The sequence below is a fragment of the Athene noctua genome, chromosome 2 (genome assembly GCF_965140245.1).
Source record: "Athene noctua chromosome 2, bAthNoc1.hap1.1, whole genome shotgun sequence".
Taxonomy (NCBI): domain Eukaryota; kingdom Metazoa; phylum Chordata; class Aves; order Strigiformes; family Strigidae; genus Athene; species Athene noctua.
Window position 1 is genome coordinate 158,184,951 of NC_134038.1, and position 15,476 is coordinate 158,200,426.

General features: G+C 43.5%; 1 protein-coding gene across 5 annotated transcripts; it reads left to right on the forward strand.

Moving 5' to 3' along the window:
- The first annotated feature begins 235 nt into the window (after positions 1 to 235).
- Positions 236 to 13,245, forward strand: PDIA4 (protein disulfide isomerase family A member 4). 5 transcript variants are annotated; one of them, XM_074900866.1, is made up of 10 exons: positions 236 to 438; positions 5,330 to 5,510; positions 7,272 to 7,477; positions 8,129 to 8,267; positions 8,783 to 8,988; positions 9,673 to 9,831; positions 10,968 to 11,119; positions 11,517 to 11,676; positions 11,771 to 12,004; positions 12,575 to 13,245. In XM_074900866.1, the coding sequence occupies exons 1-10, from the start codon at positions 342 to 344 to the stop codon at positions 12,988 to 12,990; spliced, it is 1,950 nt and encodes a 649-aa protein (XP_074756967.1). In that variant the 5' UTR covers positions 236 to 341; the 3' UTR covers positions 12,991 to 13,245. The 5 variants fall into 5 exon arrangements, with proteins under 5 accessions (XP_074756967.1, XP_074756968.1, XP_074756969.1 ...); XM_074900867.1 differs by having other exon boundaries at positions 237 to 438; positions 11,520 to 11,676; XM_074900868.1 differs by having other exon boundaries at positions 237 to 435; positions 5,348 to 5,510; positions 11,520 to 11,676.
- Positions 13,246 to 15,476: the final 2,231 nt, after the last annotated feature.

A 15,476-nucleotide genomic window follows, 5' to 3' on the forward strand; every position in this document is an offset into this window, starting at 1 on the left:
CGCTCGCCCCCCGCGCAGGGGAAGCCCCGCCCCCTGCGTACGCGACGTGCTCTCACAGGCTGCCCCCGCTTTGCGCCCGCCCCCTGGCGCAGCCCGCCAATCCCGAAGGGCGATGTGGCTTTCCGCCCGTGGGGGGGGGCGCTCCTCCCCTCTCCCCTTCCCCGCACGGCTCCGAGGGCGGCTGCGCCTGACCCGCGTGGCAGCCGGCGGTTGGTTGGCACCCCCGGCAGCCAATGGGGGAGAGGCACCTCAGGGCAAGCGTCTAATTTTCCGCGCGCCCTCCGCTGCGGCCGCTTGCGCTCGGAAGGGGCGGCCGGACCGGCCTGGGCAGCGGCGGGAGGATGAGGCCGAGCGGGCTGTGGGTGCTGGTGCTGCTGCTGGGGCTGGCCCAGATCGCCCTCCTGGCGCGGAGCGCGGCGGCCGAGGAGGAGGACGGCGGCGACGGAGGTGAGCGCGGGGGGCCGAAGGGGCGGGCCGCGGCCGGCTGGTTCCCCGCAGGCCTGCGGGCAGAGCCGGCGGGGGCAGGGCGCTGGTCCCCCCCTCCGCGAAGGCCTTGGTGTCTCGGAGAGGCTGCCTGTCACAGCGCTGTTCCTTTCTCCTTCGCTGTGCGGCAGCTCTGCCTCGCCTCTTCTAAACGCGGAGTTAAAAGCTAGCAATTAGTAATTGCCGTGTTGGCAACTACTGACTTTTGAATTACCACTGCATTTGCAATTTCGTTGTCCGACGGAGCCCGCTTTTCCTCACCCCTTAGTTCAGGAGATCTGTGCGTTTATTTCAAACTGCCTGTATATCTTCTCCCAAAAGGAAGGCCACGCGTTGCTAGTGTCTTGGTGTTTCTTCCCATTGTCTTTGAATTTCATTGATTCTTGTCTTGTCCTTTCCAAAACCAGCTGAACAAAACTACTCTGACTTAATAAGTTTAGTACGTCTATGTAGCTGGCAGGCGTTTGAAAGTGCTTCTTTTTAGGTTTTAAGTACCTTTCGTGTGGATTTTGAGAAATCCTGCACTTTTCATATTTCCTACGCTGCTATACACTAAGTGTTAGTTCAGGGAGACCGGGTTATGGATGAACTACTGTCCTGCAAATTCTTGCTTAGTGAACAGGCCCAAAAACTTAAAGAAACACATTTGTATGAGGTACCTTATCTGTGTGACTGACTGTATGATCTGTAGAATAAGGATCAAGAGATATGGGTGAGGTTTTTTGTAGGATATAGCATCTGCAGTAAGATACAGAATCTTCCTGGGAAGCTTTTCTTTTAATTCTAAGGTGAAATACACATATTATGTCTGTTTCTCTGCTTTCAGCTAGAACACCTACTGCTTTGTAGCAATGTGACAAAGCCTAGCACTGGTTTCCCCTCCTACCTTCAGATGATGAAGAACCTGTGATGTTACAGTGAAGCCTGGGCCCTGTGTCTGACAACAGTAGGTCAGCTTCTCGTGGGCCCGGCACTCATCAGTGTTTCCCACGTGTGCTGTTCCTCTCGTTATATGAGTTCTCAGGATCAGAGATGCACAGTGATGAAAGTATTTCCTCCCCTGTGCAAGTTGAGCACTAATCCTTTACACAGCTTGAATAGTTTTCCGATTTCTATTGTGTGTCTCAAAGTTGTGTATAAATCATGAACTAGGCTCTACCAGGCCTTTGCTTTAAAAAGGCATGTGGTTAAGGATTTCCATTTTTGCCCTTGAAATGCAGACCTGCATGAAGTGGAATAAATTTACTTGCAACAGGCAAGTGACTTTGTATAAGTCAATTGTTCAGGAGATGAAAAAAAAAGATGAAGCCAGGCTTGCACTGTGTGATTTTGGAAGTGAAGTTTGGCTAGGACAGTGAGGCAAATATGCTCACAGCAAGATAAGCCTAGTTCATGACTGTTACACCCTTTGCATCCTGATGAAGGAAAAGGAGGGATTTTGTAGAGGATCCACTATAGATAACATTGAGGAAGACTGCTTTCATAAAAAGGCTTTTGAATGCCCTGGCAACAGATTATGAGTCTTGCCTTCTGGGTTTCTGAAAACTGAGCTTATCAAATTGGGGAACAGACTCTGCAGTGTCCTCCTTGAAACTTTCAGGCGGAACGCTGAAGTCACTGATGTCTGGATGCAACATTTTCATATGGGATTCACCCTACATAAGAAAAAGCTACTAGGCCAGACTTAGAATAAATGGTGAAAGTTCTGTGAAGTTACTGTAGGAATTAATTTTGTTTAGAGTAGCTGTCATGCTGAAGAAAGCCTGCTGCCCAGCATCATGTACCTGAAGTCTTAAAATGAGTGCCATCTTCATCACGTTTTTTCACTTGTATGTTGAAATTTGTGGAAGTGCTTTGTTGAGGTAAAAGGGAGTGGTCCATATTTTACCGGAGGGCAGGTTTAGCCACAGCTCTCACTTGTTGGTTTGTCCACCTGCTTTGCAAGTAGATTTAAGAAACAGAGGCACTTCAATTTGGGTGTGGTTGTTTTATTTTCATGAGCTGTTTTATGCAAATATTTATTAGCTGTTTCTGCCATTACAGGATGAGTCTGAGACACCTGAATCTGTTCTCTTCAAATTGTAAATCATTAATGCAGAGGAAAGTTTCTTGCTCTTAATGATAAAAGTCCTGCTTACTTCTCCCCTACTTGGTCAGGTCCTTGAAGCAGGTCTTTCAGTGCCAACGCTAAAGGGGATGTTAGAGGTAGCTGTGATAACCCTAGGTGTTGGTGAAGCTGGAGACCTCAGAGAATGAGTTTGCACCCTTAAGGACCAATTTATAAGTGTGGTGATTTTTTTTTTTTTTTTGTGGAAATACATGCCCTCCTTAAGCCAGTTGGGAAAAGCTAGAGTCCTGCTGTTAAGTGCTCCTGTTCTGCCCTCATGTTGGAGGAGGAAGTGGGTGGTGTATAATGCTCCAGACCATGTATTGCTGTCAAGTTTTCTGTTGGCAGGCATACAGCCACTTACAAGGAAAGATACAAAATTGTTTCAGTTTAGATCTAGTGGTAACGTTGTACACTTGTGCAGGATGATTTTGTAGGTGATACTTGGTTCTGGGCTTTCTAAACCACGAGCCTGTACCCCAGTAGCTGCAGTGGTCTTTTCTCTGTTGGGGGCATATTAGTTAGCACAGTAAGCAGGAATGAGTCGTAGCCTGGTGGTTTCAGAGGTGCACAGCAGAAATGGCTGGCTAGTTTTGCTCAAATTCCTTTGTGTCAGGAAAAATCAAGTCTGAAGCGATTTGCTTGGAAAAGCAGTGGGCATCGTGCAACTCGCTGGGAATTCAGGCACAGACCGACCATGAATGAATGCCCTGTGGTGAAACATAGCCCTCAGAAAGGCTGGGCATGCGTGTAAACAGAAGGTTTGACTGCTGAAAACGTGCCTTTTCACCAGGGCAGTCCTGTAGGTACAGAACTGCTGTAGTTTTGCTTCAAGGGTGCTTGACAGTTCAGCCCTTTCACTGCAAGTGCTCAGAGGCAGCCACACAGGAGGCATTGTCCACTTGCAAATAGTGCTTTTAGTTGCTCCGTGGATCAGATGAATTAAAGAAACGTAATCCAGGTAACTACTGTTTTGTGATAAATGATCTCCTGTGATCTTTTCCCTCATCAGAAGCTTTAAAATTGTGGTGGTATATACAGTTGGGTCCTAATTAAAATTAATGCATTTTCTCCAGGAGCTTATATTGTTTTCTGAGAGCATATAGATTTATTTTTCAATACCTTTTCCTAACAGAAAAATAGCTATTGCAATTTAATAGCATAATTTTGTCCACAGTTAGCTTGTTCCTGTGGTCTGCGCATAGTGGGGTTTGGTTTTTCCACTTTTTCGTATCTGGATACTACAGATTTATCATTCTTAACTTTCAAATTCCAGGTGAAATCAGAGTATTTTCAGAATTCTTGTCCTAAATAAGTAACTTGCATGTACATGATTTGCAGTCCTACTGCAGTAACTCCTGTCAGCTTAGTCAAAAGCCAATTAAAGTTAAATGGAGAATAGTTCTCAACAAGAAACCTTAATTTTTGGATTTTTTTCTAATCCGGGGAGTCCCATTGGTTGAAAGAGCCTTAGCTTCATTGTTGTACAGTTTTCATTTGGGATGAGGTATTTTCATTACTTGTTCTGTGACTGAAATTCCTTTAAAGTCATTCAGAAAGGTCTGCTTGCCTTGAATGATGTCAGATTAAAAAAAAAAAAAGTTTAAAAGAACACGTGAAAGATCAAATATTAAAGAAACCATCTCAAATTCCATGTCAGCAAAGATCGAACCAGTTGAAATGTCCTGGCTTCAGGTTTCACGTGCTAACTTTGCTTCAGTAATTTAGCAAATCTGATCTCTTCTTGAAAGGCCTGTTCTGGACCAGCAGTTTGGGCCTCCTTAAATCATAAGCCTCCCCCAAACTTCTTTGAAATAAGTTTTCACTCCATTTATTTTAGAAGAGTACCTTGCATCTGCCAAGTGCATAGGAATGAGGGACTCCTATGGCAGTCGCTTCCTTTTTTGATTTTACACTTGCTTTTCAACCTGGTGCTAATCCAGAGCAGAGTGATGCTCCTGTGAGTGGAAAGTCTCTTCAACGAATTGCAAGCCTGAAACATCACTGTAATGGAAAGCAAGATACATTGGGGTGGCAAGAGTGGGATTGAGCAGTCAGGAACAGAAGCATAGTTTTGAAGTGCTGCCTCTAAACCACCTTGGTAGTAGCTAAATGATAACATTTGTGTTTGTAGCAAGCCTTGTCTGTTTATTAGACCGTTAGACAGGCAGAACTAAGCAGTTGTGGTGTTACAGGTGTAGTAAGGGTAAAAGAGAAGCATTGTGGACAGATAACATCTGTTTATTTGGTACAAGACGCCTCATGTTTAGACCACAAGTTGCGGCACTTGAAGGACAGCTGTTTTGCTGCACAATGGAGGGCTTCTGTTCCAATTTGGGTCTCATCTGGGAGCCCAAAAGCACAACAAAATATGTCTTGCTTCCCCCATTTCAAGAAGATACCCAACGTACCCTGGTAGCGACTTGTCACATAGGGTCAGTATGCATTAATTCTCATGTCTGTTTTGCTAGTTTGTCCTGAAGTGCAAAATACATGTTGATGCTTTACTGAAATATTGATGTTAGCTGATGTGGACAAAAATGAGATGGTGAAACATCTGCGTCCAAGCTCTTTGCAAACTGAAGTAGCTGTCATTGTGTATGTGGAGCAGGAACTACCATGTGTTGATGCTTCTTTTTTTTAACCACAGGATATACTTAATCCATCTTTAACCTGGTACCATTATTTTAATGTTAAACTTGATACAATTTAATCACTGTTGCATTTTTACTTTTCTAGAATCTGTTATAAAAGAAGCTGATGATGATGGTGATGATGATGACGATGATGAAGATGATGACGATGAGGATGATGATTCTGCGGTTAAAGAAGAAAATGGCGTATTAGTCTTGAATGATGCAAACTTTGACAGCTTTACTGCAGATAAGGACACTGTGCTGCTGGAGTTCTATGCACCATGGTGGGTTTGCAGCCTGTGGTACCTCCTTAGGTGCTGGCTGGCATGGCTGTTGGGGGCTCCCCTGACAGGACACACTCCTAAAAAGTGAGCTTGGGTTGCAGTTTTAAAGGTGACATAGTAGTAGCTTGTCTGCAGGAGAAGCACTGGCTTCTGCTAGTCCAGGGTGGGAGACAGTTCTGGTGGTGTGGAAGTACCCGTTTCCCTGCCCCTGTACCATGCAACAGACAGCAGCCTGCTCTTTCTCCACAAATGTGGGTCATGCTGAGGCATCCTGTGCCGAGGGAAGCACAGCCCTGGTGCCATCCCTGCTCTGTGCCTGTCAGGGAACAGAAACGGTCCCAATGAGCCCCAGAAAAGTCATGCAGTATGGTCTTGCAGCCTGCTAACATGTCCTTGTGCTGGCCCACTGAGAACTCGTGCAATTCCTCATCTAGATGGAGGAAACTTCCCTAACAGGGGAGTTGCTAGGAGGTTTTCCTTCTCTAGTTCAAATCTCTGTCCATGCCAGAAGAGTGTGGTGTGAGTAAGGACATAGCTTGTTTGTATTACCAATTTAAACAGTGTTTCCTATATCTACCTAATGATGTTAATTCTGCTGGCATACCAGGGTTCACAGTAACACCCGTGTGTTCAGGGAGCTACAGTGAATTTACCTGCCTATAGTTGAGACAAAGAATTTAGGCCTGAATGTATCTTTTCTTGCATTCATATGGACAAAAATGGTAGGGATGGTTAGTGGAGGAAAACAAGAGTAGGATATATTTGCAGTCAAGCTGCTGAGTTAGTGTTGCAGCCAGAACCTCTTTTCCTTTGTGGCTTAGTGATTTAAAGACAACTTACTCATTTGTCCTTTTCTAGTCTTTGAATAGAGATGGGAACATGATCTTGCTTAAGATGGAGTTGCCTTTTAACTGTTGCCACTCGCATTACAGACAATACCATCCCTGCTTGGTTGTCGGTACTACTTCTGCAGCTGTAGTTTGCCTGCATGAAAACTGAACATGAAGCTGAATTTAGCCAAACAGAAGGATGTGTGGTTATCACAAACTAAACACCCCTTCTCTTTTTTTTGTACTCCCCCTCCTGCCAGTTGAGAGGCTAAGGAGTACAGCCTATCTGCTACACACTACTTTTCTTCTTTTTTTCCTTCATTTTCTTGGTTTCATCTGCAGCTTGTCAAGCTTTATTTAGCCTTTCTTGCATTACTATCCTCTGTCATGTCAGCTGTTGCAGCAGTAGACTCTCTGTTCTTCCCAAAGAGCTCTGGTTTGTCCAGAGAGAGAGCAGGTGCTGTGATACCATGGTGGGTGTGAGATTTCATTAGGCCACCTTAACTGGTTCATTTTTCTTTTTAGTTCAGTTTAGGGTGCTGGGTAGAGAAGGTGAACCTAGATTAGGGAGAAGCTGAAGTCTGAGTGAGATTATATTTGTGGAGGCAGGGAAGAAGCAGCACAGTACAAGGTTTGAAATTTTGTTGAAAAAGCAGTTGTTAATTTTTTTTACGGTGGCTTTAGAAAACATAAGGAACTCTGTTGCCTTTTGAATGAAGAGGGGAGCAGAAATAAAAGAGGTTGGGATTTGAACAAGCAGCACAATAGTTACAGTAATTCTCTCTCTATTGTCTGAAAAGATGGCAAGACAAACATTCTTACGGTGAGGTTGTGAACACCTGTCAGAAGTCATCCTGGAAATGTAGAGTAGAAAAATCCCCCTGTGGGTCTGTTGTGGATTTATGTAACTGCTTGACTCTTCCTCCGACAGGTGTGGGCATTGCAAGCAGTTTGCTCCTGAATATGAAAAGATAGCCAAAACTCTGAAGGAAAATGACCCTCCTATTCCGGTTGCCAAAGTAGATGCTACTGCAGCCACTTCCCTAGCAAGTCGTTTTGACGTCAGTGGCTACCCAACCATCAAAATCCTGAAAAAAGGCCAACCTGTTGACTATGATGGTTCTCGGACGGAAGATGGTAAGCACCAGTTCTTTGCAAAAGGAGGAAGTATATGCTCTTGCTTCTTCATGCGACTATGTTGAAGGACTTTGATCTCAAGTTACTTAAGGAGAATAATATTATGAAGGCTAAAATTTTGCCTGTCTTTTCAGTTGGCTGCATGCTAAAGGACAGTTTTGCAGGTAGCGGGTAGTGCTGTTACTGATGAGAGCTTTCTAGAAATATGACTTGACTGGAATAGGAGGTAGTCTCATGCTTGCTGAAGGATCAGCTAATAACAAACGTCTGGTCTGTACACTGACTGTACATAAAGCCCCTTGTTTCTTGCTTAATGAATGTGTCCAGCTTAAGTCGGAGGGCAAAAACTACCTTTTCTGTCTGTTTTGAGATAGAATTCATGTGCTAAGGTGCTGCAAAGTACAGATCTGTACTCTGCATAAATAAGATACTCTATGGAGTGAAGAGAATATTAAAGACCTTCTTGGCAATACCAACAATGAAGTAAAGCATTAAGGAGCTTGATTAAGAAAGTGTTTTCATGTAAGCTTGACTGTGTTTGGTCCAGGACCATGCTTGCCATTCTGATTTGAAATTCTTGATACCAACATTTGATGTGCTACCAGTATAGTAATGCAAGCTTGCTAATTGAGCTGTTGAACTGTATTTCAGCAATTGTGGCCAAAGTCAAGGAGGTTTCTGACCCCAATTGGACCCCTCCACCAGAAGCAACCCTGGTATTGACCCAGGATAATTTTGATGACGTCGTGAATGGTGCCGACATAATCCTGGTGGAGTTCTATGCTCCATGGTAAGCAAGAAGTCAGTCACTGGTACTTTCCTAGCACAGCTGGCCTGGACGTGCTTGGGGAACCTATTTTCTGTTGTTGTGCCTTGTTGAAAGAGGCTTGCCTTGTGCAGGGGTGTAGCTCCGATTGACCTTAGTTCTAACATGGATGGAGGTTCACACAAATAACTTGAAGACTGGACTGGATCTGTGTCTCAGCAAGGGTTGGTCTCCAAAACTTCACTGAAGATTCTCCATATGTACTAATTTGGAAACACATCAAGAGATATTGAAGACCAAAGGGAGTGGGTCTGTAATTTAAAAATGGCCTCTAAAAATGAAACTACCTATAGTAACATGGGGCCAGACATAGAGACTGGCTTCAGGTTGGAAAGACAAGTCTTCCTGGAATGAAGTGTTCTCTAGAGATTGAATAACCCCATTTCTACTCTCTCCATTCTGGAAGATTTCAACTTCAGAGGTAGAAGGTACCTAGCAGGACTGGTGGCTTGTAAAAACTACCCTCTGCTCTCCTTTAGGTGTGGACACTGCAAAAGGCTTGCTCCGGAGTACGAGAAGGCGGCCCAGGAGCTCAGCAAGCGCACACCTCCTATCCCCCTGGCTAAAGTCGATGCCACTGCTGAAACCGAGCTTGCAAAGAAGTTTGATGTTTCTGGCTACCCAACTCTGAAAATCTTCCGCAAGGGCAAACCTTATGACTACAGTGGTCCACGGGAAAAATACGGTATCGCATCTTCTGCTTTTTATTATTTTCTGAGGGCTTGACCACAAATGTTTTGATGTATCTATAGGGTCTGCAGACTTGTTAGCATCATAGCAATGGCAGTTGGGAAAACCTGGAAAACTCTGCTCTTATACCTACATAGGCCAGCAGTATAAATTTGTCCCTAATCCTTATATTAATATCTTATGGTGGTACTACAAGCTCTTTCTTAATATAAAGTAAGTTAAATACATGTGGTGAAGCAGTGGCAGTATGAGTAAATGGGCAGCCTTTAATTGGACTGGAATGCAACATAAGGGCTAGCAAAGTGTTTAATATTAGATTTTAATAAGAGGGAAGATTTAAGACTATCCATATAGAACTTTGGCTTGTAACAGGGTCAGGAGACAGTGAAGGGTCTGGAATTTCAGAAAGGTTACTTTAAAGATCAGCTGATATTCATGGAACTCGTGCTTGATCACCTCTTCTGAAACCAACCTGAAGAGAATATCCAGGACTACAGCTTTAAAAACTTGGATTGAGGTCTTACTTATTTGGTCTTCTGGTTATTGTGGGTGGTAAGGCTGCACAGAAAGAAAGGTGTCTGTGGGAAATGTGGTGTTAAACAATGTCACAGGGAAAATGCCTGAACCTTTCAGTTCAGTAAATGCTCTAAGCAACTTTGGGGTCACATTTGTCTCGCAGGTATTGTTGACTACATGATTGAACAGGCTGGTCCTCCGTCCAAACAGATTCAGGGTACCAAGCAGGTACAAGAATTTCTGAGGGATGGGGATGATGTCATCATCATTGGTGTCTTTAGTGGAGAGCATGATAAAGCCTATCAGCTCTATCAGGAAGCAGGTAAAGAATGTTTTAAAATATTAATGAAATGTATGTTTTGTTGAGATTCTGCCTGGGACTTTGGTCATGGAGAGATCCTTTATTTCTGCTCTTAGTATAGGGGGGGAGGTTGGAGAAGAATAAGAGGAAGATTGAAGGGTGATCTTCCACTTGAGGAAAAAGCTCACACCAGATCTTGAGGCTATAACTCAATTATCAGCCAGTCACAGGAGATACCTCCTCTTGGTATTGTGTCCCTAAAAACATACAGACTAGAGAGGAGGGGAAAATGCCTAGCCTAGGAACAAATCACAACTTCTTGGCTTAAATCCTTACTAGCTTTGCGATCTGCTATTGCTTGTTTCACATCTGACAGTTCCAGAGGCTGGGCTCTGCCAGATTTATTTAGGGTGGACTGACCTGGAGAAAGAATCCTCATCCACCTCTGGATCAGTTTAGCTAGATCCATCCTGGCGATGTTTATTCTTGAAAAAACCCTGTTGATGTGACACATTGATTGTCCTGTTAATGATATTTGCTACCGCGCAGAAGCAGCTAGGCTCTTGAAGTGCTTGCTCCCTTTAATCAATCCCCGTGTCTTGCACGATTGAACCACTCTCGGCCACTCTTGGTTTCTACCAGAGCCTCGAGAGCAGCATGGGCAATTCTTCTCCCCCCTGGCTATGCCTGTTTCTGGGGCTGCCATCATTTATAGTTGTGTATAGGAGCTGATGTGGTTGCTCTAGCATAGCAAGATACAGAACTGTTCCCCAAGGCAAATAGATTGACTAAGTGACCTTGTGAGCTCCTTTCCAGCTCTGCTTTCTGTTATCTGGAGGGAAGCCGAGAGGTAGGACACTGATAAGCAAATAGCTGTTTATCCATATATGTTTTGGAAGCTGTTCAAGGCTTTTGATTATGGAGAATAACCCAAGTAGGTGAGTTGTTGAACATCATTCAAACAGTGCTACTCAAATTGTATGTATTTTCACGTGCTGCTCCACCCCTGGGTGAGAGCTGTTCTCTGAGACTCTGAGTTGCTCCATGTCCCATTGAGAATGGGAAGAGAATTTCTGTGCAGTACAGTCTCCAGATTTCAGTCAGAGGCTGTCATTTCACTTGATGACTCTTCTTTCTCCCTGACCTTAATTTTTCAGCTAACGGTTTAAGAGAAGATTACAAGTTCCACCACACCTTCAGCAATGAGATTGCAAAACTATTGAAAGCATCTCCAGGAAAACTGGTTGTCATGCAGCCAGAAAAATTTCAGTCAAAGCACGAGGCCAAGATGCATGTTTTGGATCTTAAAGTGAGTAGCTGGTCCAAAGCTAGAAAGTTTGTACGCGGATTGAAGGTTCTCTTTCTTTGTATACATGAGCGGTTGGCATCTTCCTGTTGGAAGTATGCCACTAGGTACTTGAGGGAACTCGTTTGTCCCTTGAAATTGTATTGCTTTGTTCAAGAAAGCTTTATGAAATTAACCCAGAGGTTATGTATTCAAATAATAATTTACCATTACAATATTCAGTTTGAGTAGAATAGTAAATGATCTTTAGTGCTTAAGGACTTGAAGAATATGGTGACAATAGTGTTTATAGCATGCCCTTCTTTCTCATTCATGCATGCATCAGTATTACTTTTCAGTAGCATGTAACAGAAATGCCACTTCAGTGCATTTGACAACTTTTTTTCCCAAATTTTTTAAGCAGGACTCTACAGATGGATCAGAGATTAAAGAGCATGTGCTAAAATATGCTTTGCCTCTAGTTGGCCATCGCAAGCCTTCCAACGATGGTAAAAGATATGCTAAGCGTCCTCTAGTGGTTGTCTATTATTCTGTAGACTTTAGTTTCGACTATCGTGTTGGTAAGTTAGCTAAGATTACTTTTTCTCCACTTTGGGAGGAAGCCAGCAGTAAGTAACTAGAAATTACTAATCCTGTTGTGTTCTGGTTTTTCAGCTACGCAGTACTGGAGAGGCAAAGTCCTGGAAGTGGCCAAAGACTTCCCTGAATACGTGTTTGCTGTTTCCGATGAGGAAGACTATTCTTCTGAAATAAAAGACTTGGGCCTGCTTGAGAGTGGAGAGGATGTCAATGTCGCTATTTTGGATGAACATGGCAAGAAATATGCAATGGAGCCAGAAGAGTTTGACTCTGATGTACTCAGGCAGTTTGTGCAGGCATTCAAAAAAGGTGCGGTTTCTAAAACAGGGTTCTCTAAGCCATTTGCTCTGTTCCCCCTTTGTTTTTCAAGAGGTCTTTCTGAGACAATGTCTGTGACAGTTACATGTGCAGCCTCACAGTGCTCTGGGACTTAAAGCTTTTGGATGTTTCTTGCCTTTATTTTTTTTAACCTCAGTTCACTAATTTTGCTTGGGTTATGCTGTGGCATCTAGCTGTATTCTAAAACTAAACATGTTTGCAAGCCTAAAACACTCATGCAGCTTTGAAGTGTGAGTTGGTGCTCATTTCTGGGGCTAGTATCATAAATTGCTGTCTACTACATTGTGGATGGACAGCCATAAAAAGAGGGAGGAAAGGTTCTAGGGAATTGTGAAACAAATCGCTACCTGTATTTCACAAGGTGATTGTGCTGAAACCCACCGGCAAGCTAGCCTGTGTTTCATGCAAATGTAAGTTCATTTACTAGTGCGATGCTTTTCCCTGGCAGGAGGATGTGTCTGTGCCCTTTGTTCTTGGGGGAGATCATAAGGATTGCTCTTACTGCGTTCTAACAGTAGCATGTGTTTTGCTTCCTTCTAGGAAAACTGAAGCCTATTGTGAAGTCCCAGCCAGTGCCAAAAAATAACAAAGGGCCTGTGAAAGTGGTAGTGGGTAAAACTTTTGATACCATAGTAATGGATCCAAAGAATGATGTTCTCATAGAGTTCTATGCCCCGTGGTGCGGACACTGCAAGCAACTAGAACCGGTGTATACTGAGCTAGGCAAAAAATACAAGAATGAGAAAAATCTAGTCATAGCCAAGATGGATGCCACTGCCAACGACGTGACGAGTGACCACTACAAAGTGGAGGGATTCCCCACTATCTACTTTGCTCAGAGGGACAGGAAGAACAACCCTATTAAATTTGAAGGTGGGGACAGAGATTTAGAGCATTTGAGCAAGTTTATAGAGGAGCATGCGACAAAACTCTCCAGAACAAAAGAAGAGCTTTAGATAGGATGAGGGTGGTGAAGAAAAATTGTTTGTACATTGTAGTTAAAAACAAGTTACTGACAAAACTTCCAGGAGAGAAGAATTAAGCAGTTTGAGCAAGGAAATTCTTGAGCAGTAAAGCAATTGCAGTATCTTTTTGGTTTTTTTTATATGGCAGAAAAGTTTTTCTGGACACTGAACTTCTGATATGAATGTCTTGTGTTAGTTATGGTTTTGATCTTTGGAGAAAAATACATCCTCTATTTTTTGTGACTATCTTGAGCTTGATTATTTGATTCCAATGCAACTTTTTAAAGTTAAAAGATATTACTGAAAAGAAAGAACCAGATCCCTCTGCCAAACAGATTTCATTGTTATTTGTTGGTATGATTACTGAGGGGAGCAGTGTTTTGAGCCAATCTCTCTTCTGTTATATTTCTGTATACTTATTCACATGACTATATCACTGTATTCTTTGCTGAGGATAAGAATGGGAGTTTTCTAAAGTATGGGCGAATTATTCAGTCCTGTTGCGGTGACACAATGACTTTCTAACTAAATGTGTTTTAGACCTGTCTGCTTTTGCTTTGTGCTCCTCTGTAGAGAGGGTGATGCTAAAATAGCAAGTTTTACTTCTCTTTACTTGTCCATGTTGACCCATTTGTATCTTAGTCTTCCCAAGTATGTTTTGGATGAACTGGAGTGTGGTGGAGGGAGCATCTAGTGGGTGGTAATGCTTGGATTCTAGTATTGAATCTGTTTGTTGCCATCTCCTTTCCTTTTTGCAGAGAGGAAAGTTTGGTAGGGATTTTTCTCTGGGGAAGCAGACTGAAACCTTCTTGTGGACTTTATTCCTGTGGCAGTTACTGAAGTTACAAAGATTGATCACATCCGCTTTGTGCTCCGCTTGGCAGTATGTGTGTTTTAAAAGTGGATTTTGATACTGAATGTTCCAGTTTAGATATGCCTGTAAATCTATGGGCTGTGTTGGGGTATATACTCCAGAAGCACTGTCTGCCTCTTAGAGCTGTGATGCCACGGTGTGTGTGACTTTGGTGTCACCGAGGCAGTTGTGGTGCAGATTTGATTTTACGGGTAGTGCTTCTCTCCTAGCAGCACTGTTTTCTGTCTTGCAAAAGACCGATATCAGCAGTCTTCCTTCAGCATTTCCTTGCTGTATTAGTTTTTGACTTTTTGGAGGGTGTGCACATCTAAAACCCCACCACCCGATGTTTTTGTTTTTTTTCTTCTGGGGAGATGCAGTCTTCTGTGTAGCAAGGGTAAACTCATGCCCAGGAGGGGGCTGTTAAGGTATAGTCCAAGGACCCAAAAGGACCTGCAAGAGGGTACATAATCCTTATCATTTCCTACTGCACCTTGCATCCTGTTGAAGAGACGTGCCTCCCAGCTGCCTTAACAGGGGACTGTTCTTCACTGACTGTTAACACCCTACACAACAAGGCGTGACTAGCAAATTATTCTTGCAGAGGTGTGTGAGATTGCATGAAGGCTTTCTCTTAATTGACAGCTTAGCTGACAGTAGTGAACGAAGCTCGCCAGCAGATTATGGGTGAAGGGGACGGTATCAAATCTCCACGGTGTGCTGGGATGTGGTTGAATGCTATTCGGCTCCTGTTGTTTATCAGCAAATGCTGGGAAGTGCTAAGCAACTGTTCAGGATCAGATCTCAATCACTGCTTTGTGTTAAAACAGTGTCATAATTCCCTTCAGGGCCCTGGTGCTGTGAAATCTCCTCTTTATACAGTAGAGGGCTTTTTCTTGACTCTCCTTAAATGTACAGATAGCTGTTAAATTTAGGCAATATTTCACCTACAAGACTTTTTTCTACCAAGTGTATTATCTTCCCATCACTTGCCATTTCTGTTTGCAGCTTTCCTGTAGAGCCTTCAAAGGCCGTGATCTGTGGTAAATGTCTGTGCACAGGCAACAGGACTGAGATCAGACTAAGCCGAGCACCACCTTACACTAGAGGTGACTCTTTGCAGCTTTAGAGAGTATCTATAAGCTGAGTAGCAAGTTCTGACCTGTCTGTAAGTTGAGATGAACTCAGTTCTTCAAAGAAGTAGGCACAGGCTTCTAAAATCAGTGCATAAACATAGTTCAGTTTCTATCCTGAAGCACATACCTCACTTAATACTGCAGGGAACTAAACCGCTCCTGCTTATTAGTTAGTTGTAGGCTTAGGGATTTATTTCAAAACAGATAATGTCTAACCAACAGCAAGATATAGATAAATATGGAACATGTAGAAGGGAGGGTGAAAAGTCCCTTATTGGTGGTGGGGACTACAGTCAAGGCTGAGTGAAGCTCCATTCTTTGTGGGACAGTAAGTTTTATAAGAGTTTCTTGCCCGTCTTCGTGCTGGTGCTTGCTTACTAACATTGTCATTGCCAACGCTGTACTGTTTCTGTTGTAGGCTTCCTCCCAGCTGGACGTGACACCAGTCTGGGTGGAAAACAACCTCCCCTGCCTGCTGGGAGCCTTTG

Excerpts from the sequence above, each read along its gene's own strand:
- PDIA4 (XM_074900864.1), top strand. The coding sequence starts at position 342 with ATGAGGCCGAGCGGGCTGTGGGTGCTGGTGCTGCTGCTGGGGCTGGCC. Across the intron at positions 8,268-8,782 it reads GTGGAGTTCTATGCTCCATG|GTGTGGACACTGCAAAAGGC; the intron begins GTAAGCAAGAAG and ends GCTCTCCTTTAG. Across the intron at positions 8,989-9,672 it reads TGGTCCACGGGAAAAATACG|GTATTGTTGACTACATGATT; the intron begins GTATCGCATCTT and ends TTTGTCTCGCAG.